The sequence below is a fragment of the Melanerpes formicivorus genome, unplaced genomic scaffold (genome assembly GCF_026170545.1).
Source record: "Melanerpes formicivorus ecotype bairdi unplaced genomic scaffold, bMelFor1.0.p_v2 SCAF_30, whole genome shotgun sequence".
Taxonomy (NCBI): domain Eukaryota; kingdom Metazoa; phylum Chordata; class Aves; order Piciformes; family Picidae; genus Melanerpes; species Melanerpes formicivorus.
This window is the reverse complement of record NW_027142382.1, coordinates 8,579,272-8,606,171: the sequence shown is the minus strand read 5'-3', so window position 1 is coordinate 8,606,171 and position 26,900 is coordinate 8,579,272. Positions and strand designations below refer to the sequence as shown.

General features: G+C 42.2%; 1 protein-coding gene across 1 annotated transcript; it reads left to right on the top strand.

Annotated features, from left to right (window-relative positions):
* Positions 1–421: 421 nt before the first annotated feature.
* Positions 422–26,691, top strand: LOC137449577 (interferon-induced GTP-binding protein Mx-like). The gene is made up of 15 exons (XM_068155240.1): positions 422–435; positions 2,143–2,208; positions 3,716–4,041; positions 6,544–6,739; positions 7,661–7,798; positions 9,342–9,496; positions 11,071–11,209; positions 11,658–11,856; positions 12,617–12,695; positions 13,660–13,782; positions 14,878–15,019; positions 17,706–17,864; positions 19,210–19,286; positions 20,713–20,955; positions 24,983–26,691. Exons 3-15 carry the CDS (start codon positions 3,811–3,813, stop codon positions 25,214–25,216), a joined length of 2,115 nt encoding a protein of 704 aa, XP_068011341.1. The 5' UTR covers positions 422–435; positions 2,143–2,208; positions 3,716–3,810; the 3' UTR covers positions 25,217–26,691.
* Positions 26,692–26,900: the final 209 nt, after the last annotated feature.

The window sequence follows — 26,900 nt, the reverse complement described above, 5'->3', positions numbered from 1 at the left end:
CAGGGCCAGCATTCCTGGAGGGCAGTCCCAGTAGGGGTAGGCTACAGCAGCTTGCCCCGTCTCCCCATTACCCAGCTGGTTTCACCTCACATACAACTTAGCTGACTCAGTGATCTGGGGGAGAAGGAGGCTGTTACTTGTGAGCAGTATTTTCAAGTACCTCTGCCACTTATCTCTGTCACCCCTGTACTGGCAGTGCAGTACAGCCAAGCAAGTGGTTCGTTTCTGTCATCCCTTAAACAACAGGAAGGAATGAAAAGTGAAAGCCATTATGCTGGTATTTCTAGATGTAGCTGGAAGCAAGTTCCCTTTTTTGTCAGAATCAGTTTCGTTTCTCCTGGTTCTCGTTATATTGGGTGGGTGGAGTCTTTAAATATAAAACACCAGGAGTTGAAAAGAAGTTCCTGCTTCTCCTTGCCTTGAAACACTACAAAGGTAGAAGTTTTTCTTTTCTTTTCTTTTCTTTCTTCTAAAAATAATCATGCAATCTTTGACTCTTATTTTAATTCCTTTTAATAGCTGCATGTGAGAAGGCTGCATAAGAATCTAGAATAAGTATGATCTAACAAGGTTGCCAGGAGTAGGCTTTGTTGTTTTCTGGGGTGGAGAAAGAGAAAATAACCTTATGATTATTTCTTCTTTCAAGAAGACAAATGGCATTGCAATTGAAACATGTGTTTTAATGTTTGTACTGTGGGGGAGCACATTCTAGCGGGTGGTATTCATGGGTAGCATCATAAACTTTGCATTTTTTTCTGACAAGACAGAATTAATATACGTATAGCCCAAATATCCTGAAATCACAGGACCTGTCAGCCAGAAGTGGGTGTGCTCCTGTGGCTGGACACAGAGTGAGTAAGTGCAAGAGCTGTGTGGATTCAGTGCTGCAGCTTTAGGGTTTGGTTTGATAGCAATTTTATTAATCCTTGAGATGCAAAGCCAGGATCATTAGAAGAAAAGAAGGCAGCTCCTCTTCAGGACCAGCAGCAGGTTTGTTCTTCATGCAGATGTGGTTATGCTTCACACTGTACCAGAGGAACTTTCCAACACAGAGGCAGGCAAACATCTAAAGGTGAGGTTCAAGAAAACAATGTTTTTCTGGTGACAGAGGCAGAGGCAGCTCTTTTGAGGGGGTTTTATCAGGCTTTCAATATCAGCACATCATCCAGATGCCACATTTCACATCTGGATTCTAGACAGTTTCAAAAAGGAACTTAAAAACTGCATTTCTCTTTTAACTCTTTGTCAAGGGTTAGGGCTGGCTGGCCACTAGAGGAATGACAAATACTCTCTATTAATGCCTCTCCCTTCTCAAGGAGGAAAAGATAAGAGAGGAAGGAAGGAAAAGTAAGAGAGAAACATATATTTGGGGAGGGGAGTGAACCAGATTTAATGAAACAATAACAATGAAATTAAATATAAATATGTACTAAACCAATATTGAACCACACACACACACACACTACACACTTCCCTTCATGGCAATTATGTCACCACTGATACTATGGACAGATACTATGGACAGACACTGGGGAAGTTCCAGACCAGACTCAGGAAATGGATTCAGGGATAAGATTCATGAACTGGATTCAGGAACATACAAGTTTGGACTGAAGACAGAAGAATGGATGCCAGCCATTGAAGAAGAGAGCTTAATACTTGTGATCCTTCAGCTTTATGCTGAATATTATGTATATGGAATGGAATAGCTTGTTGGTCAGTGCAGAGTCACCTGTCTTGTTCACTCCTCCCCACAGGTAAAATTTGTGTTTTGCTTACAACCCTTTTACTTCCAACACTCCAACATGGCACACAAGATCTGTCAGTGACCTTGGGTTCTATAGGAACAAGTATAAGCAAGAGCCTTTTTCCAAAGTGATCCTTGATAATAACTAGAAACATCAAGTGATATCACTTCTAGAAGCAGATACTGTCTGAAATTTTTGCTGTTAACTTTAGATGGTGAAGTGTTTAACTTAGAGGAAACTCAGCTGAAAAGTGAAAACACTGAACTGGATTAGCTCTATTCTAATTCAAACCAGGAAACTCTCCTTCTTTATTTCTTTCATCTGATATTGTCAAAGCACAATACACAAACAAATCACAGTGAAGGGTTACACCAATTTACCTACTCTTTTTCAGGTCCAAGTGGAGAACAGCCAGGTAGCCCCAGAAATCTATGCATGCTGTATTACTTGGCTGCTTACTGTAAGTATCTTTGTTAGCCTGCATATCTGTATGTGCACGCTGTGGTTTGCAACGCAGACCTAGCTTAAAAAAAAACCCTTGTAAGCACATGGTAAGATACAGCCCTTGCTCTAAAATATTTGGAAGTTGTCACTTATTTTTGTCAGACTCTTTAAGGCTCAGTTTTCAGATGTCATAAGTTTATCTTGCATGACATTTATTTTTGGTTTTGGTTTTGTTCTTTGTATTGTCCTTATTACACTGGTTTTGCAAATAGAATAGAATAGAATAGAATAGAATAGAATAGAATAGAATAGAATAGAATAGAATAGAATAGAATAGAATAGAATAGAATAGAATAGAATAGAATAGAATAGAATAGACCAGGTTGGAAAAGACCTTTGAGATCATCAAGTCCAACCTATTACCCAACACTCCCTAATCAACTAAACCTTGAGTACGTTGTCCTGTTCTGGGCCCCTCAGTTTAGGAAGGAGGTTGACTTGCTGGAATGTTTCCAGAAAAGGGCAACAAAGTTGGTGAGGGGTTTGGAGCACAGGCCCTATGAGGGATCTGGGGTTGCTTAGCCTGGAGAAGAGGAGGCTCAGGGCAGACCTTATTGCTCCCTACAGCTGCCTGAAGGGAGGTTGTAGACAGGCAGAGATTGGTCTCTTCTCCCAGGCAACCAGCACCAGAACAAGAGGACACAGTCACAAGCTGTGCCAGGGGAGGTTTAGGCTGGATGTTAGGAAGAAGTTCTATACAGAGAGAGTGATTGCCCATTGGAATGTGCTGCCTGGGAAGGTGGTGGAGTCACCATCATTGGAGGTGTTCAGGAGGAGACTTGATAGGGTGCTTGGTTGCATGGTTTAGTTGATTAGATGGTGTTGGATAATAGGTTGGATGTGATGTTTCCCAGTTCTTCTTTCTCCAAAACAATGTCAAGCAAAATCTGCTTTTTGGAGAGGGTATTAAGCTATAAATGGGGATACTGAGAAACTGAGCTTTCAAAAGCTTTCCTCTGGAAAGTGTTTCTACTGCAAAAGAAGCCAACCATCCAAGTTGCAGACTCTGGTTTGGTGTGTCCTACTGTCATTGCTGGTGGCATATCCATGTAGACCCTTCCTGTGCAGCTGCACAGCCCTGTACTCCCTGCCCCATGTGACTGAAGTTAAGAGTTTACATTCTCTCAAAGCACCTTTCAGCAAAATATTTTATTGAGGAAAACTGGCTTTTTGCAGAAGCTGGTGTGTCTTTTTTCTTTTCCTTCACCCACTGCCCAAAATACTCTTGTTTACTCTGTGGCAACTACCTTCTTTTTGAAAACCCAACTAAAGCATAAGGGAAGTAGGGAGAAGCATTTCAAGTCTATAATCTCTTGCCAGCAGTTTTAGTGATTTGGAAAGAACCATGGCACTTTGATTATCTACTGAAGGTTTGAATCAGTACGTAAAAGTAGCATTTGATTTTCTTTGCTATGATCACTGCTGCAAGTCAGAGTCACTCAGTGCCCCATGTTTAATTTCAGAAGCTGTATGCAAGCGTGATTGAACCAGATAGTAATCACTGTTTGGTGAAACACTTGTGGGCAACCCACGTGGTAGGCAAAAAAATCATCAGGCCATGGACAATAAGCATGGAGCAGACAAGAAACGTCCTGAAAGAGCCAAGCTCGCCCCAAAGAAAGCTGTTTCTGCATCACCTTCCTTCAAAATACCTGTAGAAGCTTTTGCAGTACCTCTCCCAGAAGACTTAGAAAATGATGGTCCTCCAACATCAGAAAACATGATCGAGAGAAAGCCTAATTATGAGCAGAAGGAGCTGAAGAAACAGTATGATGGAGAACAGGGCAAGGTAAGACGAGACCAGAAGAGGCCCTTCTTATGCTTACTCCTGTATTACACTTTGTGCTGCAAAATTAATTCCCTTGTCTCTTTGGGTAATCTACTGTTGTGAGGTATAAGCAGGGGAGTACTTCTGGAATCAGGGCCAAGCAGTCATTTACATAACTCAGAAGATAGGCATCTGCAATTAATCTGCAGGCATAAAAAAATATGCAAGTGTGAAAAACAGGATGGCAGCAACCTAGCAGCCAATCTAATGTGCAGCATGTATCTGTCTCATTAGTCAGAATTAGCAAATGTTGGAGAGAAATCCTAAAATCTGATATATATTTTTTCTTTTAAGGCTTTGCTACCTTCAATAGAAATACAAAGAAAGGTTAATAATAACCTGTGTGTAGTACTTGACACTGAGAACAGATTGCTTTAAAGTCTATGTCATAGTTAATGAAGTTGAGAATGGTTAGGATTTACTAGCTAGGAAATGCTGAACTGAAGACAGTGGAGAGGGGTTACCAGTAAGGTATTCAAATACCAGCCTCCACTAGTGCGTGCTGCCTTTGTCATCTTGAAAGGCAAATGTGCTCCATTTGAGTACTTCTGATGGATAGGGATATTTTCAGAGGTGGCTTTCTTAAACAAAGGCAATGGTGGAAGGCATCAGTGTTTCCTTTCAAAGACATGAAGTATGAATGTAGCTGGCCTGTTAGGGACTTTAAAATATTTGTGTTCTCAAAACTGTCTTTATAAAATCAACAGTCATATTGGAGCGTGGTGAGAAGAACATAAAGAGGCCAATCTGCACATTTGACAGCAGGTGGACTAGCTTTGTAAAGGGCTGAAAATTGTTTAGTTTGCTTGTATCGAAGTGAAGAGCCTGTGTTAATATCTGGCATGTGTATCAAAACCCAAAAGTGACAATTAAACCTGTAAAGCAAGTCACTGGTATGAACCTGTCACAAAATGAGGCAGAGACAGAGGAGCCATGATGATTTAAAGGATTTTAGCCACCTGTTAAGGATGCTACAGAAGAACATTTCTGGTGTCTGCATACAAACTAAATCTTCAAAACAAATATTTGACAAGCTATTCTATACTAGAGTCTCTTATTATTGAGACTACTGTACACTTTCATAACCATACTTCAGTACATCTGCACATGAGTGGAGGAAAATGGTAATTATTTAAAAAAAATAAATTAACCAATCACACTTAGTAAGGAGGTCTTCTTTTACTCTTTACCTTCTTAGGTTAGCTTACAAAGATTGGTATCACAGTGTCACTAAGGTTGGAAGAGACCTCGAGGATCATCAAGTCCAACCTGTCAACACAGACCTCATGACTAGACCGTGGCACCAAGTGCCACATCCAATCCCCTCTTGAACACCTACAGGGATGGTGACTCCACCACCTCCCTGGGCAGCACATTCCAATGACCAATGACTCTCTTGGTGAAGAACTTTCTCCTCAACTCGAGTCTAAACTTCCCCTGGTGCAGCTTGAGACTGTGTCCCCTTGTTCTGGTGCTGGTTGCCTGGGAGAAGAGACCAACCCTTTCCTGGCTACAACCACCTTTCAGGGAGTTGTAGAGGGCAATGAGGTCACCCCTGAGCCTCCTCTTCTCCAGGCTAAACAACCCCAGCTCCCTCAGCCTCTCCTCACAGGGCTGTGTTCAAGGCCTCTCCCCAGCCTTGTTGCCCTTCTCTGGACACATTCAAGTGTCTCAATGTCCTTCTTAAACTGAGGGGCCCAGAACTGGACACAGGACTCAAGGTGTGGCCTAACCAATGCAGAGTACAGGGGCAGAATGACTTCCCTGCTCCTGCTGGCCACACTATTCCTAATGCAGGCCAGGATGCCATTGGCCCTCTTGGCCATCTGGGCACACTGCTGGCTCATGTTTAGGCAGCTGTCAATCAGCACCCCCAGGTCCCTCTCTGTTTGGCAGCTCTCAGCCACTCTGACCCCAGCCTGTAGCTCTGCATGGGGTTGCCGTAGCCAAAGTGCAGCACCTGGCACTTGGACTTGTTGAATACCATCCTGTTGGACTCCGCCCATCTGTCCAGTCTGTCGAGGTCCCTCTGCAAAGCCCTTCTACCCTCTAACTGATCAATATCTGCTCCTAACTTGGTGTCATCTGCAAATTTGCTGATGACTGACCCAATCCCCTCATCCAGATCATTAATGAAGATGTTAAAGAGGATGGGGCCCAGCACTGATCCCTGGGTGTTTTTAATCAGGAAGGTCACTGAGACACCCTAACTTCTTTCGCCATATCTACAGATAACCTCTTTATAACATGGAGGTGCGAGGATGAACAATGAATGATGAGCTGGAAAAGATGCCTTAGAAGGATTTTGTTGGGCTTTGGTGGTGGTGTTAGGTTTGGGGTTTTTTGGTTGGTTGGGTTTTGTTTGTTTGGGTTTGGGGTTTTCGTTTGGTTTTGTTTGGGGTTTATTTGGGTGGAAACAACTTATTTAAAACTGAGGAAAATTAATTGTAATTTTAACTCCAGAACGCAGAGGAACACACCTTGTACAATCAATATGAGGAAAAGATCCGACCCTGCATTGATCTCATTGACAGTCTGAGAGCTCTTGGAGTAGAAAAAGACCTGTCTTTACCTGCCATCGCCGTGATCGGAGACCAGAGCTCTGGGAAAAGCTCTGTCCTAGAAGCTCTTTCTGGTGTTGCTCTTCCTAGGGGTAATGGTAAGAACTGACTTTTCAGGTTTTCACCTGAAGTTCCCTTTAATGAGATAAAAGAGAATATTTTTTTTTACTTCCTGTGTTTTGGTTTAGGATTGGATACTTCCAGTCCTAGACTGTATCTAAACTGTGAAAGTTCAGGGGCCTTCTCAGCTCTCATTTCCAGTAAAAGACATGAAAGTGCAGTTGGGGCACTGCAGGGTAGCTCCAACAACATACATATTCTGTGTTGTCAGGAGAGCAGGGGTAAGGAGAGTATAGTATGTGCCCCAAACTGTGAACAGAATGAAAGGGAGCATCAGCTGACGCTGTGCATTTCCCAGCAAAGAGTATTGCTGCAGATGATCAGTTTCACATGGAAGATTCATTTTGAAATTTGTTTTGGGGATTTGTTTGGGTTCTTTAACGAGATTTTCTTACAGATAGCTTTTTTTGTGGCAGGGAATAAATGTACAAAGATTCTTATTTGCCAACATGTGCCTTGAATGCTATTTATGTTCGAGAACATTGTTGGAAGCTTTGCGGCTCAAGAGGATTCACTTCCCAGCTCTGTGTGTGGGTTTACACGCACATGCAAGTTCTGCGTGAGTCTGCAGTATAATTTAGTCCTTCAGGTTTAACATGAGGGAAAGATTTTCATAGGATGTAGGTGCAACACTGAAACAGATCACCCAGAGAGGTGTGACTCTGCATCCTTGGAGGTTTGCAAGACAAGATGTGGCTGGACAGAGCTGTGGCTGACCTCATCTATTGTTGGCAACAGTCCTATTGTGAGCGAGAAGTCAGACAAGAGCCCTTTGGCAGTGTCTTCTGGAGGATTTCTGTACCTCTGTAAAATGAATTAGGCAAACCCACGTACACCATACAGCCTATGGTTGTGTATCATACATAACATCTGCTGAGATATCTTTAAAACTGCTGCAGGTATTGTTACTCGATGTCCCTTGGAACTGAAATTGAAAAGAGTACCTGCTCCCCAGGCATGGAAAGGGAAAATTTCTTTCCGAAACACCAGCATAGAGCTTCAGAATGCCTCTGAGGTGGACAAAGCAGTAAGATCTGGTGAGTTATAATGCATTCAACTCTGATTTGGCTCGCCCAATCTCCTCTTAGTCCTTTCTCCTCTTTTCTCAGGCTAAGCAGCAATTCCCAGGCTAGCACAGTGACTGTAGTCACAAGTAACACCAAAAGCTGAATTCAGGGCAGAAGAAGGTGGAGTAGCATCATATCATTCTCTTGAGAGTGCTGTGCTACTTACTACTTCAGTGGTGAAGATTATGTCCAGTAAGAGCTAAAGATGCTACCTCAGCTGGATGCTGTCTGCCTGGTGTGAGAAGGTTGTCTGTCAACATTTAAACTTGCAAAGCCCTAAATGATTCCTGTCATCAGTTCAAAAGCTCAGAAAGTAGTTGAAGTGTCTGTGGCTGGAAATCCTATGATTTTGGAGAAAACTGCAAGAAGGCAGAATGGAGAGCATATAGAGCTTCTGCTAGCTAGTGTATTTCATGATGTGTAAGGAAAGATTATTCTTACTCAAAGGGCGGTAAGCAAGTTGAATTGCCCTTACTTTCTTGACTAGCACAGCTCTATTTGTCCTAATGTTCTTTTCCTTAGCTTTTCAATATATCCTTTGGATATTTTCAATATATCATTCTGATATGTTCAAAGCATCCTTCCACTTGTCTTGATGAAGCTAATCAGAGAGCTGAAAATCTCTCATGAGAATGGCTACAAGATTTCCTTGTTTTTCTGTGCTGTTCACAGTTCAAGCATCATCGTAATGTAATCATTACCTTGTAATGTAATCATTACCTTGTAAGATCTTACCAACAGGGAAGATCTATCAGGGTAAGATCATTCTAGATGTTTAGATCTTATCAATGTCTATAAATATCTGAGAGGTGGGAGTCAGGATGAAGGTGCCAGTCTCTTTTCTGTGGTGCCCACTGATAGGACAAGGAACAGTGGGTACTATCTGGAACACAGGAGGTTTCACCTCAACATGATGAGACACTTCTTTATGGTGAGGGTGATGGAGCACTGCAGCAGGCTGCCCAGAGAGCTTGTAGAGTCTCCTTCTCTAGGGACTTTCAAAACCCACGTGGATTCATTCCTGTGCAGCCTGCCCTGGGTGACCCTGCTTTGTCAGGGAGGTTGGACTAGGTGATCTCCAACCCCTAACATTCCATGTTTCTGTGATCTGGGACAAATTACTCAATCTATCAACATCTTTATCAAAATGTGAGTAACACAGAATAACACCTATTTGTCTTTCAAGGCAGCCAAGGATTAATTAACACCTGCAAAATGTCTTGATGTTGAGGAATTATTTCCACAACTGATAAATATTTTACCCAGTCACTTTCTTTGTGGATTATTTAGAAGGGTTTTGTCTGCATATATGAAAGTTTACACTATATGCTCTGTAAAATATTACAGTCCACATATCTAGGTATTGAATAATCATTTCCTTAGATTTTTGCATAAATTGATTTATATGTGTGGCTTGATCTGAAAAAAAGTCAAGCCAAGATTCTGTGTTCTGTTTCACTTCAGTGCATTGTTTGAAGCTGGTATTCATTGTCTTGCTCTTTTCTCCTTGCAGCCCAGGATATTGTGGCCGGTACTACAGGTGCCATTAGTGGAGAAATAATTTCCCTAGAAATTTGTTCCCCACATGTCCCAGATATGACACTAATTGATCTTCCTGGAATTGCCAGAATGGCCGTGGGGAATCAGCCAAAAGACATTGGGGAACAGGTAAAATGCAGTTCATGTGCCAACCTGTACATAGAGTCACTTCTGTAACCTGTCTGCTATCAAAGCCTTGGAGTCATTATGCTGGGCCACTGAGCTAGCAGTAGAGCTACACTAAGAAACAGACCTGTTGTTCAGACAATTCCTTAATTGTAGGAACGGTGAGGTCCAGGATCTCTTGTCTGTCCTGTCATACAAGAGGGAACTACCTATGCTAGCTGTGAAGGAACCACTTCAGGTTCCTTTACATAGTCTACCCATGGAATAACCCAGCCATATGGACCCTGAAAAAAAAGTCCAGTCCCTGTGTGCCTTGGCTAGATCACAGTCTGGAAGCTAGATACATCCCAAAACATGTTATCTCTGTGCAGGTATTTGTAGAAGGTAAATAGATCTTAGTTCTTCTAAGCTCTCTGGAGTAAGGCAGCAAACCAGCCCTCTTACAGGCTGCTTGTTCTGTCATCCCTTACTTAAGTACAAGAGTACATCAGAATCAGACTGACTTGCTTTTTGTCTCATCCCTTAAGGGATCTCAGTAGGCCTTTTCTTGAGGTAAACAGAATATGAGTTAAAACTGGAAGAAGTCTCTTCTCTTCCTCTGATTGCTTGTAGAAGAAATGTTGGAAAATACAAATAAAACTGTTTGGACAAGGCCAGCTATGAGAGTGATGTGCAGGAGCTGAATGCATTGTTTCTCCTAAAATACTCTTAATTAAGAATTTGGAGTTAGAGTAGCCCAAACTAAATTAGATATGCCTATGAAAATTACTCTAAGAGAAGAGTAATTTAATTTCACAATTAGTAATCTTTCTATTGTGTTCAGGAGAAAGTAGCAAATATGACAGGATCCACACATTTGTGTTGTCCCCAGCTGCCTGCATCCTTCAGAGTTGGAAGCTATAGCATTGTAGTATGTCAGATATCTGGAATGGATGGGAAGTAGAAAAGAGAGGCACCAACTGAGGAAAAAATTATGTCAGTATAAGTACAATAGAGCTGTGTGAACCTTTTGCAATACAGCACAAACTATGAGTTACTCCTTTAGTTTGGCGCTGAAACATAGAAACAGCAACAACTAGACGTCACATGTGACTCGGGTTTGGTTCATTTTGTGAGTTTATTTTTCCACAAATACTCCACTGAAATACAAGCTGAAGACATTTGTCCTCCTTTCAGAGATACAAGTTTGAGAGCTATCAGCATAATTTTTCTTTCCATAAGTGTGTACCTAAATGTCAGGATTTGTTTTTCTTACTTGTGATTATTTATCAAGTATCTGTAATAGTTCCATAATGAAAGATTACATGCATGAGATGTTAAACTTTACATAGCTTTCAGGACAGGACAGTCTGGTCTCATCCATACTAGATGTTTAGATTAATATTGAAGTACGAAAAGAAGCTGCATTCTTCTGCTGACCCATTTCTGTGCCGTTCTTTAGCATGCAATACAATCCGTAGTGATATTATGTGATATTTAATGTCATCAGACAGTGTCTCATATTGCTAGAAATAGTCACATCCTGCATACAAGCTTCTGATTTTACTCAACTTCATTACTGTTGTATTGCATTGCAGATCAAAATGCTACTTAAAAAAGCAATAGGCTGCAAAGAGACACTGAATTTGGTAGTGGTGCCGTGTAATGTGGATATTGCAACAACAGAAGCACTGAAAATGGCTCAAGAGGTGGACCCCAATGGAGAAAGAACACTAGGTGAGGTGTATTCTAAGCTACAAGTTGAAGAGAAGTGCAAATCATTTTTTTCCATGAAGGTCTGATGTTCTGTATTCCATGCCAGATCTGTGAAACTGGCAACTATAAGTAGCTACAAGAATCCCTCAGTTTTGAGTCTTGCTGGTATTCATGTTATGAATAACTGGGAATTAAAAATCTCAGATTTAATGGTGGGAAAGCTTTGCTGCTACCTGTCAAAAAAGGTTTTCAAGGCAAAAGACATGGTGGGAGGTCAGCTGTAGAGCAATGTTTATATTGCCAAGACCAGGAGCTGAGAGCTTTCTAGGAGAGGGAAAACAAAACAAAGAGAAGCTGCTTTATAAAACATGATACAGAGTGTTCCCACCCTGGTGAAAAGTGTCATACTACACCTCTCTCACCTTTAACATCTGTGCTCAACTAATTTTCTCTTTGGGTAACCTCACAGGGATTCTCACAAAACCTGATCTGGTAGACAAAGGAACTGAAGAGACTGTCATTAAAATAATGCAAAACCTGGTCATCCCCCTCAAAAAAGGCTACATGATTGTGAAGTGTCGTGGGCAGCAGGATATCTACAATGAACTAGACTTGGCCTCTGCAATTGAGAAGGAGAGAATATTCTTTGAGAATCATAAACATTTCAGGTACTTCTTGTAGAAAGGACCCAATCAAAACTACATTAAAATCACTTGAAAGCTTCCTGCTAACTTGTGAGGTTTAAGTTAGGGTTACAAAGAGGTATTCATTATACTCACTGTTTCTCATTGCTGTGTTTCAGTATGTCAGAAGATTTTTACATGTCAAATAAACTTATAAAGTGTGTTTTGGATACAAGTTTGATACAGATCTCTCCTTAACCCTGTTAAGTGCAACGAACTTCAGAAGTTCATAACAGTTCCAAAGTATTCAAGTTAAGCATCTGCACACTTCAGGTTGAGCACAAGGCAAACACTGATGTTTTTCTGTTCACTTGGAAACAGTGAAACTCAGCTTGAGAAAGGAATACTGCCCTTGCTGAGGACAGATCTCCCCAGAAGATGACTCAGCAATACTTCAATCACAAAATAAAGAATGGCAGGTGAAAAGGGTTTTGAGTCAATGAACTTAGCACATACAGAAATCATACAGCAGCACATTAATCTGCTGTTAGAATATGCAGTTTCTAAATTCTTCTGTTCCTCTTTGCTTAGCCAGCAGCAATAGATCTCACATCCTTGTATAAATGCCATGGTGCCCAGAGAGTCCCAGGCTGCTGCTGCATCTCTACTGGTACTTCCCAGGGGGCCCTTTCTTTACTCAGTTTGTGTAGTTGAACTAGGAAAAACAGAATAGAGTGTCAGCGCTGCTTCCCTCCTTGCCCTGAATCCATGATCTATCCAAAACCACCTTTCCTCTTTTTTTCAGGATTCTTATGGAAGAAGGGCGGGCTACTGTCCCTCGTCTGGCAGAGAAGCTCACAAGCGAGCTCGTGAGACACATTATTGTAAGTATCAAAGGTGCTGCACTAACCTTTTTGAATCTGTGACTATCTAAACATTAGTTCAGCCCTTCAACCTTGGATTGCAATTGATTGCATCTTTATACACATAGATAGCACTTAATTATCCTTCAATCTGATAATCTGACAACAAGTTGAGCTGAGATTAAAGAAACCTACACTCTGTCCTCAGATTTGCCCTTAAGATGAAGACTGACCATAGCCAAATCATTTAATCTGTTTGTGACTCCTGCCTTTTCAATGATGATATTGCTTTTAGTTGGTGGAGTATGGATTGGCTGAGTGACAAGTTACTGTTATGACCTTACTAAAAGACTGCTATGATCTTACTAAAAGACAATAATTTCTCTTTAACTGTAAATGTCTTCCGAATCTCAAGTAAGATCTAATTGTTTTTTTAATATTACTATACCAATATTGGTGTTTTAATTTTATATACATGTAAGTGATGTATCTTATTCCATTGACAGAGAATGCTAAAATTTGGGGAAACTCTAAGTTAAGTCCTAAAGAGAAAGCAAAAATAATTACGTAGCCTTACTTAAGCACCTAAACAGTGGTGTTCAATCAGGTATTTACCAGGAATAGAGGGATCACTACATTCCCTGCATCACCACCCCCTTGGCACTACCTGTGAGGACGTTCTTTTGTCTAACTGTACATGAAGTGTTGCCCTGGAGTGCAGCTACTCTGCCTGCCTTGCACTGAGATGCAGGTTTTGTTTTTTTCTTAGTGAGATCCTAGTTCCTTGCCTTCTTTCAATGAAGGCCATGTCTGCACTTCTGCGCTTACTGTCACTCATGGGATGCAAGGACAAGAAGTTCTTGGACTCCTAAATCCAGCAATGACGATGTGAAGGTGTAGATCATTCTTAGAGGGATTTTGTTTTCCTTCTAAAGCCAGATGTGCTCAACCTATCTAAATTCCTTCTTTACTGTTTACCCCCTAGAAAACTTTGCCAACATTAGAGAACCAAATACGTGAGATTCTCCAAAAGTCATTACAGGATCTACAGAGGTATAGAAGAGGTACACCCCAAAGAGATTCTGAGAAGTTTACTTACCTTACAGATGTAAGTATCCGTGTTGGTTTGGTCACATAGCAGAGCAAAGAGCTAAATGTGGGAGAAAAAGATACCACCTAAAGTAGGCAAACTGTCAGCATGAACCACCAGTAAGCTTATGGTAGCAATCATTGAAGTGTTTTGAGAGAAACATAGACAAACATGGCAGGAATACATCATACCTGCACAAATAATGGAGCATAGGAGCTCATGGCCCCATCTACTATCTTTTTCTGTTAATATATAACCAGAGAACTGAATAAGAGCTCAGCTGATTGGTCAAAATCAAGCACCTCAGAGAGGGAAAACTTATCACAGTATCACCATATCACCAAGGTTGGAAGAGACCTCAAAGATCATCAAGTCCAACCTGTCACCCCAGACCTCATGACTAGACCATGGCACCAAGTGCCACGTCCAATCCCCTCTTGAACACCTCCAGCGATGGTGACTCCACCACCTCCCTGGGCAGCACATTCCAATGACGAACCACTCTCTCAGTGAAGAACTTTATCCTCACCTCAAGCCTCAATTTCCCCTGGTGCAGCTTGAGACTGTGTCCTCTTGTTATATTCCTGCCTGCCTGCCATTTTGAAGGGTTTCCATTGTTTACAGCACTCATAACATCAAATGCATTTCTGATAGCAAAAGATGGATTGCAAGTCCATCCAAGTGTCTCAGTGTCTCATCTTGGAGGGCTAATCAGTCACAGTAACCTTTTGTCAGGTCCAGCAGAGGTGCTTATGAAGGGCTCTCCAGCCCTCAATGACTTCATACAAGTCTGGTCAATTAGAATTTGGTAAATGCTTTTAAGAATCCCACAGGAAAAGAAAAATAAAATATACCAAATTTTTTTTTTAATAATTTTTAAAAAATCAGGTTTGTTCTCCTCTACCTGTGGTGGTTTTGAAAAAAACAACAAACACACAACCACCAGCAAACACCCAGGATCAAAGAGCATAAAAGAGGGAAGGACATGGTGTTTTCAATGAACCCTCTCCCTGCTTTAACACTAAGTGCCTGCAGACTTACTTAATATAGGCAGGTTAGTCTAAAGGAATGAAACATTATTACATTGCTTGCATGTTCTTTAATTCATTACAGATGATCAAACTCTTTAATCAAGACATTTCTCAGGTGGTCCTTGGAGAGGAGCAAGTGTTTGGAAATGAAACTAGACTGTTCTCAAAAATTCGCAAAGAGTTTAATACATGGGCAATGATTCTCCAGGAGTGTGCTGCAAGGGGTAAGCATGGAAAACCATCACTTGGAGCTAACCTGAGCTTCCATCCCCTTGCATTTACATCTAAACACACCATCATCAGTGGATTGTTTTCAAGAAGGTGAAAAACAAGAAGCTAGGAGCATTCATGTGCTATAGAGCTAGGCAAGATATGCTTTGGTCCAGCTTGCATTAAATGCTGCCATTACAGAGATCAGATGATGTCTCCTCCTTCCAGCAAAGCAATAACATCAAGAGTGTGGATGCTGGTACTGAATTATTTGGTGATTCTCTGAACCATTATTCTAAATAACAGCAACAAAACCAACATCCATAAATAATAATATCCACAACATATTTAAACTATATAATGAATTTGTTAGAGTTCTATTATTAGTATTAAGAATGTTTTGGAATTTCGGTCCTTTTTCTGGTCTGCTTTAGCAGTGTACAAGGTGTGGAGAAAACAATTCTGAGTCTGAAATAACCAAAACCTTGTAAAGAACACTCCTTTCTGTACATTGCCCACCTTGCTAGTTGTTTAACTGAACTCAGTTTGAAACTGAGGAGCAGGGGGCAATACATTCACTGAACTCTGCTGAACATTCACTGTCTTCTGCACCATCTTTTACACTTCTGTCAGAGACCTCACTCATTGCTCCTGGAGCTGAAATAGCGTCAGCTGCCAGTCAAGCAGTAGCTCTTGAAACAAGTTCCTTTAGACTTTGATGCACATCTGCCATTAGTGGCTCTACAATGATTAGTACAAATACACTGTGAAGGTGCTGTCAGCCAGAGACAAAGATATGTATATATATGTGCACGTATGTGAAAACAGACAGACAGGCATATGTCAATGCCTCTAATGTTCCATCTGTGAAGTACCAAAGCAGCTTACATGATTTTATCAAGAGGGATAAAAGAGTAAGGCAGTGATAGGAAGAAGCAATAGCTGTAAAACCAGCAGAAAGCACTAGCAGAGAGATGCAGCTTGTTCAGAGGACAAAGGGTAACTGAGATGCAGAAAATACAGAATGCGTCACATGGCAGCTGAACCAGCGAGGGGAATCCTCTGGGCACTTTAGGTTATATTAATTGATTTGAACAAATACATCTGACTTTACAATAGGATGAAGGTAGCAGCACACAGCAGCTCTTGTAACAACACAGCTCTTGCTGGCAAGGTGCTACCCCAAAATCACGTGCATACTCTGAGGTGAAGTCTTTACATGTGCAGCAGAGTAAGTTGACTTAGCTTGAAAACTAGAGGTAGTTGTAGGAAGCCCTTCTTCAACAAAAAGCTTTGTTACCAGCCACTGCTAGGATTTCTGAAGGCATAGCATTGCATGTCAGATGATTCTCTTTAACTTCAGCTTTCTTATGAGGAATCAAAGTATTAAAAATTAGCAGATACTTTGGATATGTGAAGGTCTGAACTTTCTGACTCAAAGCTAATAGATGTTCTTGTGGCCATGCTACATCTGTGTACTGTGGCAATGCCAGCGACGAGCAGTGTGAGCAATCTGGCAGTGCAGGCCTAGAGCCTGACATGGTGGGAGGCCATGCTCAGCATAAGTGCAGAGCCAGCTAGCAGTGTAGCAAAACAGTGCTGTGCCTGCAGCATGTAACTAAAACAGAACACTGGTAGCTATAAACACAGAGAGTTATCTTGGGACAACAGGACATGCACCTGCATCAACAGCCTCGCGTGTCATTAGTAGTTGGACCAATAATCTATAACAGTGTGATGCGTGGTCACTCATAGGGAACCAATGAAGCCATGCCAACGAGGCTCTCCGAGTTTATATAAGTTGTAGAAGTTCCCCTGATACACACTTCTGCCTTTCCTTTCCCTTCTTCTTCTTTGCTTTACTTTACTGTGCTATACTGGCACTATAGGCCTGCAATACTGGAACAATAAAGGAACAATACTCGATCATATTGGTCAGCTGTATTGACTCCAATCTCCATCATCTATATTGTACTACCTTAACTGTATAGTCATGTTTTCAGACTCTGAACCAGATACTCCACATCTACTTCTGTATTTTATTGTTTGTGCTTTTGTTGGTTTTGTTGTCCAGTGATGGACTCATATGTCCGAACGTTAGGACTGAATGCATTCATGGCTTGAATTCCACTTCCACCCATGCACTTGATCCATGATTCACAATATTGACTCCAAAACCAGGGCAACAGCAAAATCTTTTCAAATGCTTAGAAACACACCTTTACCTGGAAATGTAAACTAATTCAAAGGGACATATCTCCTTTAAGATGGCAAATTCATGTGTCAACAAAGAAATATTTACAGTGATATTTTGAATAAAAAACAACTAGTCAAGAGTAGATTCCCTGGAATTAGCAAGTTTGGAGTTCTGTTTTATTCTGGGCTTTTTAAAGTAAAGAAGTAACTGCTAATGGCCACTTCTGTGAAGGCAGCAGTTCCAAGAAGATCCAAGATTTTTGAGCCCCATCAGAATTTCTGGGTTGCTTTCTGTCAGGTAGATGCCTGATCCAGCATGTAAGACAGCTCATTCCAACTGATGGTGTGTGCTAGCTCAGTTGTGTTTCATACAGCTTGAAAGACCATCTCAGTAGCTGTTCTTCTAAAAATAATTTCAAAGAGAATAAAAATACTTCCCTCTTAAAGCTGAAATTTATAAATTGAGTGATTTAGTACTAAAGCAATGTTATCTTAATGTTACAGTTAAAAATGTGGTACCAAATAAAGTGTGGAAATACGAAGACCAGTATCGTGGACGGGAGCTCGCAGCCTTTTCCAATTACAGGACATTTGAGGACATCATAAAAGAGCAAATCCTACAACTGGAGCAGCCAGCCATTGAGATACTGAACAAAGTGATTGGTATGTCTCACAGGCCTCATGAAGCTATCCCATGGGAGACATGGGTCTGTCCGACAATTTTTTCTCCTGGATAAGCTGATGTTCTCCCTGCTGGAGCATGACCTCCAGCTGGGATACTTCAGAGTGGAGAATTGAATCTGATTCATCCTAGGGGTTTGCTTCGTCTCTAGAGCCTCCAAATTCTGCACGTGGTCTCTGGCATTTGTTAATACTTTTCTCAGTGGATGGTAGGGGTTTGAATACAGCTGTAAGTAGTATAGTAGAAGTACCTAGTGCCAGTGGTATTCCCAAGCCCAGGGAGTGTCATTCACAAACCTGAACTAGGAACCCAATTTCTTTGCATGACATTTTAAGTATTATGCAGTGACTACTGGGGCTGGGGGAAAGGGTGCATAGTTCATCCAGTAAGAACACTCAAAAAAAGAAAAGGTCTCATGATCCTGTCTCTCCTATGTGTACCTTATAAGGCAGCTATGGTGCCTATGCTAGACTCAGTCCTCTGTACTATATGCACTAGTCACTCTTCCAGGGGAAGCCACTTGTGGGTGAGATGCAGATGTGTTTCCTTGGCCAAGTGATGGTACCTCTGGTCAGACACAGCTGTAAGGACATTGAAACACTTGAAGGTGTCCAGAGAAGGGCAACAAGGCTGGGGAGAGGCCTTGGACACAAGCCCTATGAGGAGAGGCTGAGGGAGCTGGGATTGTTTAGCCTGGAGAAGAGGAGGCTCAGGGGTGACCTCATTGCCCTCTACAACTACCTGAAGGGTGGTTGTAGCCAGGAAGGGGTTGGCCTCTTCTCCCAGGCAACCAGCACCAGAACAAGGGGACACAGTCTCAAGCTGCGCCAGGGGAGGTTTAGACTGGAGGTGAGGAGGAAGTTCTTCACCGAGCGAGTCATTCGGCATTGGAACGGGTTGCCCAGGGAGGTGGTGGAGTCATCGACCCTGGAGGTGTTCAAGAGCAGATTGGACGTGGCACTTGGTGCCATGGTCTAGTCACGGGGTCTGTGTTGATAGGTTGGACTCGATGATCCTCGAGGTCCTTTCCAACCTAAGTGATACTGTGATACTGTGATACTGTGATACTTTAGCAAGGAAATCTCAGTGATATTCAGTCTCTCAGGTGCTAAGTGGTTGCAGGAGGTCTTTAATGGCTCACACTCTTGGACCTAAAAATCTAAATTCTTACTCATTTGTATTGGTCATAAAGGCATAGGGCATTGGTGCAGCTGCTCAGCTATTTCTGCAGGAATATAGGAAATAGTTTGTCCAAGCCTCATATTAAGAAGAGCTTTTAAAAAAAGCTTTGTTTGACTATATTTTGCCTGTCTGTTCTTGCCTTAGGACTGGTTGAAGAGAAGTTTATGGAACTCACTAAAAGGCATTTTGCTAATTTTCCCAATCTAAACAAGGCTGCTAAGGTAAGACACTATCTATAACACGAGATAAGAGCAAGACTGAATGGCATTTATACATACAGCCATGCTTATAGTATGTATTCCACTGCAAGTATGGAATTTCTTGAAGGCCTCTGGTTTTTATAAAATTAAGGAAGAGTTTGAAAATTATAGCATGTTTATAATGGCACTAATGAAATGCATTTGGCCTTTCAGCAGAACTTTGTCAGGACCTGAAACATATATTCCTCATTCACGTCCTTCATGCATACAACACAATTCAAATTAAAATGGCTGCCTTGGAAAGCTTATAATTCATTCCAAATTTAAGCCCTGCAGTGATTTGTAAGCATGTAGGTAGCCTCAGAGCACTGAACAGTGCTTTTCCCTCCCTCAAAGGCAAGTCAGGATGTTCGCCAGTGCAGGAATCTCATCTTTGATAAAAGGGAGCAGCAGCATACAAGCTAAAAATTATTTGACTGTGAGTTAAGATGACTGATCATAGTTTTGGTGCTGCATGTTTGGGGGACTTTTTCTTAGGAATAGCTCTGAGGAAGATGAGAAACAATGCTGGGCAGCTGGAAAGCAGTCTCATTCACAGGGTACTCCTTGAAAAGGAAACTCACAGGCAAATGTGAATGAAATTGATGGCTTGGTATTTGAGCTCCATAGTCAATCTCTACTGAGCTCCTAGGCCAACCAGGCAGCAAGCAAATAAGCTATTTCAGCCAAACACAAAGGTGTTCAGGGAGGGTCCTTAGGCATAACATGGTGAGAGAAATGAAAAGGAAGTTCTGGTAGACACTTGAAGATGACAAAAAAGATGGGATGCTTTCTTAGGGATGCTAGAAAAGCATTTTAAAGGAATTTGAAGATGACAAAGGGACTTTTGCTGCCCATGCCAGACTTTTAGGTAGAAATATCAAAAAGGTCAAAAAGTATCAGATTACCACAAAGAAAGTCTCAAATGGTGAGAGGATAGACAAAGTTCATTTGGTGACAACAGGTAGAAGACTACAGCTATTTAGAAGGGAAGGAAGGGCAATGAAGTTCACACCAGCGCCTGCTGTCACTGCCTACTTCAAGAGGTAGTCACAAACAAAATGCATGCAATAATTCAGCTGAAGGCTGAATTCATGGCAGGTCATCACTGCTTGTTCCCACCAATGTTCTATTCTCCTTTGGAGTCCAAACATCAGGTTTTAACTGATGCCACTCATGTTTAAGGAGGGGACAAAACTGCCACATTTTCCTGCTCTTTCACAACAGAGGAACCAGAATCTAAAGTCTTACTCTGTGCTCCCAAGAGCTGGTCTGGAATTTGGCAGTGCTGTGGTAAGGACTGTTGAACACTGTGCCAAACTTGCTGTTCCCTGGGGACACTGCTAAGCACCAGAACTTTTACAAAGCAAACAAATGTCTAAGAACTTGTCATTCTTTTCTTTCCTAGATCAGAATTGAAGACATTATACAGAAACAATCAGCAGAGACTGAAAGACAGATATGGAGCCAGTTTAAAATGGAGAGAATTTTATACTGCCAGGATGGCATTTACCTGCAGGATTTAAACACTATTAGGGCAGAGAAGATTGACAAACTTGGCAGTGGGAAAGAGTCTCAGTTTGGATTTGGTTTGAATCAAGATCCCTTCCTTGTCAAGGATATGGTTCATCACACAACGGCCTATTTCAATGTGAGTTTACAGCACTTCCTCTACATTCTGAATGCTGTAGCACCTAACCTTCATCCACATCTCACTATAGTCATGTCATACTACTATGCATGGAATAGTAGCCAGAGGGTGTGAGTGTCTCATCTAGGTACACTCATAGTGTCTGTATTAATTAATTGGAGCTTCTGTCCAGTGATGAAAGTCCCAGGACAAAGCTGGTCTGTCAGGCTGCATCAGCACAGTCACCAGGAGAAGTAGTTGCACAGCTCAGAATGTGGTGACTAGGAAGGCCTGCAGCTTGTTAAAGTGACACCCAGCTCCTAAACCACTTGTTTAGCTACCACCCAGCCTGGCATGGCTCCCTGCTGCAGGTGCCCCTTGCTCAGGGAATATGCCATTGACAAGTGAGTCCTTTTTTTCACCTTTCTCCAGCCTTTTGTGGAGAACTGTGTGACTCCCTTCTGCTGATATAGTTCCATACCAGTACGATGATCTCTTTCTGGCTTTGCTATGGAAACAAGGGTTAGGGAGAGGAAAGGACAGTCACTTATAGTACAGAAGAGATGGTAGGATGGAGAAGAGCCTTTGGCCCTGTAATGAAGTTATTGATACTCCATTAATGGCAAACCTCCCTTTCTAATAAAGAAAGCAACAGTCCTAGGATTGCTTTCCCCACTGCAAGTTCATCTCACAGTTTTCAAATAATCCTAACTTCCACAAGCTTAATAACATTATGTACAGCATTTCAACGTTTGGCAGTGTCTGAGAGCTCAGGTCAGCCTCAAGCACCTGTGCATATTCCTGCTGACAGCAGAATGTAGTGTCAGTGGCTTGCAGGCAGATCCTAAGTGAATGTGGCAGGAGGTACAATGATAAAATGTTACATTAAAATAGATGTGGCTATCTGTAGAGATCAGAGCACGTATGCTGTATTGCATATACCTCCACAGAAGTTAAGTCTCTGAAGACAAATGTGTTTTAACAAAGGATTATGGTAAAGAAAGAGAGCAAAGAGAACATGCAGCCTCAGGATTTGCTTTTTTATTTTTCAACTCAGAGAGCAAGAAGTTCAATATCAATGATGCAGTAAGGTAGGTGGCAGTTCACCCTGAATTCCAATAGAAGTGTTTTGACAAATTCCTGCAATAAAATGCTCAGGCTGCTCAGGCTGATGGAGAGAAAACCATCGGCTTTCACAGAACAAGAGGCAAAGGCAGAACTGCGTAATCTCTTCCCTCCTACCTTGCAATACTCTGTGCTATAACACGTCTTGGATGCTATTGCACGGTTTTAAAATGTCCTAATTGACATTTTCTGCAATAACAGGTGCCAGGGCATCATCACTCCGAGGAACTTATGCAAAGCCAAATACATTTTGAAGGGGATAGAAGTTCTTAAGTGTCCATGACTTTTGGAAATGACATGCATGAATCTCTGTCACCTATGGCAGGACTAACAAGATTCTGGGTAGAATTTGCCTCTGGAAAAAAACATCTACATTTATAGCACCTAGAATTCCTCCCACCATGGTCAGCAGTACCAAGAGAATGCACAGACCAGGTGTTTTAGCTGACTCAAATTGCTTATTCACACCTTGAGTATTATGTCCAGTTCTGGGCCCCTCAGTTTAGGAGCGATGTTGACTTGCTGGAACATGTCCAGAGAAGGGCAACAAAGTTGGTGAGGGGTTTGGAACACAGCCCTATGAGGAGATACTGAGGGAGCTGGGGTTGCTTAGCCTGGAGACGAGAAGGCTTAGGGGAGACCTTATTGCTGTCTACAACTACCTGAAGGGAGGTTGTAGACAGGCAGAGGTTGATCCCTTCTCCCAGGCAACCAGCACCAGAACAAGAGGACACTGTCTCAAGCTGTGCCAGGGGAGGTTTAGGCTGGAGGTTAGGAAGAAGTTCTATACAGAGAGAGCGATTGCCAATTGGAATGGGCTGCCTGAGGCAGTGGTGGAGTCACCATCATTGGAGGTGTTCAGGAGGAGACTTGATAGGGTGCTTGGTTGCATGGTTTAGTTGATTAGGTGGTGTTGGATGATAGGTTGGACGCGATGATCTTGAAGGTCTCCTCCAACCTGGTTTGTTCTATTCTATTCTCTTGTCTAGATCTTTGCAAACTACAAAGAAAAACTAAACATCAGGTCTTGGGTATTTTTCAGCTTGAACTCAGCCCCATTGTTATACACAAGAGATTTGCATCCACTGAGCTCCAGAGGTATCTAAAGGCAGAAGCAGCTTAACTCTCTACCTAAACCCTGTAGGACCTACAAATCAAATGTGCTCCTAACTCATCTTCCCATCATCATTTTTTAGTCAAGTGCCACAAAAAGAAAGGAAGATGGCACATCAGTTGCAGTCAGTCACAGGGACATAAACTTTCACCTGGCACCAGGAGGTCTGGACGCAGCTCCCTCCCAGGACCGGAGAGGTTGTAAACTCCCCATTGCCCAAGGGTACTAGGCAGGCCCTCAGGCCATGCAGCTATCTCTGGGGAAAGGGTCCCACAAGCTTTTTTAGGTCAATCTGGTTTCATTTGCATCATTTACTAGACTGAACAGCCTGTCAGGTTTTGCAGAAAGTCATCTCATTGAAGGTATCAATAGATGTAATGCAGACCCAGTCTAGTCTGAATACTGCTGAAGACATTTTCCTTTTAGGCTAGAGGTTACTCCAAGAATTTACAGTCTTTTGGAAAAAAAAGTTTGATTTCCTGTACCATAAGAGACTAGAAGCATGCAGAGCACATAGGTGTGATGCCAGAAATTGTTCACAAGTAGTATTCATCAGGTATCATAGAATCATAGAATTGTTCAGGTTAGAAGGGACCTCAAGGATCATCCAGTTCCAACCCCCCTTCCATAGGCAGGGACACCTCACACTAGAGAAGGTTGCTCAGAGCCACATCCAGCCTGGCTTTAAAAACTTACAGGGATGAGGCTTCCACCACCTCCCTGGGCAACCTGTTCCAGTGTCTCACCACCCTCATGGGGGACAACTTCTTCCCAACATCCAATCTGAATCTACCCATTTCTAGTTTTGTTCCATTCCCCCTGGTCCTATCATTACCTGACACCCTAAAAATTCCCTCCCCAGCTTTCTTGTAGGCCACCCTTCAGATACTGGAAGGCCACAATTTGGTCTCCTCAGAGCCTTCTCTTGTCCAGACTGAACAGATCCAATTTCCTCAGTCTGTCCTCATAGGAGACGAGCTCCAGCCCTCTGATCCGCCTTGTGTCCCTTCTCTGGCCACATTCCAGCACGTCCAGATCCTTCCTGTAATAGGGACTCCAGAAATAACAATACAATGAACCATGGTCCTTAGAAAACACGATGTCTTTCATTACTGCCAGTAGATCTGTGTGTACAAGAGGACATACTCCATCTACTTGCTTTTTAACTGAGAAAGTGAGTTGTCAGTTTGGACATTCAGATTTTCCTAGGTATGGACTAACACCATGCAATGTAGAACTGGACATGTACATCTGCCATGCCCCAGAGGCTCATAAAGCCTCTACCACCATACTTTAATGTTCAATAACTTCTTTATTGGTTCTTGCCTTGATAATTGTCGTGGAAAGAGGAACCTTGAAGAGTTGGTCCAGGTTGTTGTTTCTCAGTCTTGACATATTAAATGCACAGATATTGGATTGATGGTGTTTTAGGTGTAAGGGAGATGTGCACATGCCATACACATCAGAAAATCATTAACAGCCTTCCCTCTTCCCCCCAAAAAAAAAAGGATAGTCTGGTATGTCTTTATGTAACTCTTACCAAGAAGAGCTGGCAGAGCTAAGCAGGGAATGGCCTGCCTTGGATCTAGTTTGCAAGGGAAAAACACTAACTGCTGACATTCCTGTAACTCTTAATGTTTAGATCTTTAGGCACAGAAGTGATTAATGGCAAACATTTTTTAGTTCCTAGAAGCACTCACTTCTTGAAGAGTGACTCAGTACAACATACTGAAAACCGTGCTGCCACTTCTTACCAGTTTCAGTTCTTTGTGGGAGACAAGGCTTCTACTTTGTTTACTCTTCTTGCAGGGAGCAAGTCGACGCCTCTCAAACCAGATACCCCTGATCATCCTGTCTTCTGCCCTCCATGACTGCGGAGATAACTTACAAAGTGCCATGTTGCACCTTTTGCAAGAAAAAGACAAAATCAGCGATCTCCTTCAGGAGGACAGTGAAGCTGCTAAACAGAGGGACTGCCTCATCCAGCGAGTTACTCGTCTCACCAAAGCCTGCCAGTACCTGAGAGACTTCACCGCGATGTAGAGCCCTTCAGTTTTTAGGAATATTGTTCTAGCTTTGTTACCTAGCATTATTGAAGACCTCTGCAAAAGCCTCTTTAAAATGTAACATCAATAAACACCTCTAACATTTCACTCATCAGGGGTTGTCATGGTTTGAGATGGGTGCCTTTTTAAAAAAATAAAGGCAAGTCTTCCAGGGGATGGACTGGAAAATGGTGACTTTGTGAATCATAGAATCAATAAGGTTGGAAAAGACCTCAAAGATGATCAAGTCCAACCTGTCACCCAAGACCTCATGACTACTAAACCATGGCACCAGGTAGCATGTCCAATCCCCTCCCCAACACCTCCAGGGACAGTGACTCCACCACCTCCCTGGGCAGCCCATTCCAATGGTTAACAACTCTCTCTGTAAAGAACTTTCTCCTCACCTTGAGCCTAAACTTCCCTAGCGCAGTTTGAGACAGTGTTCTCTATTCATAGAATCATAGAATCAACCAGGTTGGAAAATACCTCAGAGATCATTGAGTCCAACCTATTACCTAATACCTAACACCTCCTGACAACTAAACCATGGCTCCAAGTGACACATCCAATCCTTTTTTGAACACCTCCAGGGACTCCACCACCTCCCTGGGCAGCACATTCCAGTGGCCAATTACTCTTTCTGGGAAGAACTTTTTCCTCATCTCCAGCCTAAACTTCCCCTGGCACAGCTTGAGACTGTGTCCTCTTGTTCTGGTTGCCTGGGAGAAAAGACACCTGGCTACAACCTCCCTTCAGGGAGTTGGAGAGAGCAAGAAGGTCTCCCCTGAGCCTCCTCTTCTCCAGGCTAAGCAACCCCAGCTCCCTCAGCCTCTCCTTACAGGGATGTGCTCCAGACCCCTCCCCAGCCTCCTTGCCCCTCTCCAGACACGTTCAAGTGTCTCAGTGTCCCTCCCAAACTGAGGAGCCCAGAACTGGATACAGGAATCAATTCAATCCAATCCAATCAATTCCAATCAATTCAATCCAATCATTCTGCTATCTCTTTATAAACCGGCAGCAAGGCCAACTCTCTCTCTTTCCTCCCTCCCTCTGACTCTCCGGAGGGAGTCCTTACTCCAGTAATAGGGGGGAGTAGACCTGTTTATGGCCTTCAGAGGCCTGACTAATTTTCGTTATGTGTAATTAAGGGAAACAATGAGCCAGAGGGAGAAAAGGAGCAACTGGGGCTTGTGGTTTAGTCTGGATGGGGAAAGATTTTGGAGGATTTTCATATATCTTGTATCTGTATTAGGTGTTAAGGATTCATGTGTTCTTTATTTTCCTGTATATTTTTGAATACAGTTTCTGTATTTCTCTCTAATTCAATGGGAACATCTTTGTTTTACTTCATTTGCTCTTTAAAATGAGACAGGGGTGCTGTGATTAAATAAGTGTTACTCTATTTTAAAACATTTGCTTTATGAACTCTGCATAATCATTGAAATCGTTATTAAAAAGCTTGAGTTCCAAGGGTTGTCGTTTGGTGTCAGTTTGGGTTTTTTAAGGAGGCTGAGGGCTTTCAGTTGTACAACTCACAAACTGTAGAAATCAAAATTATCTAACCAACTTTTCTAGATGAAGTTTACTCTACAACCCCAGCAAGCCTGCTTTCCTTTGTGGTTTTGCCTTGCTGGGGTTGTTGTCTTTCCTGCTATTGCCTGCTACTGCCCCTCTTTAAA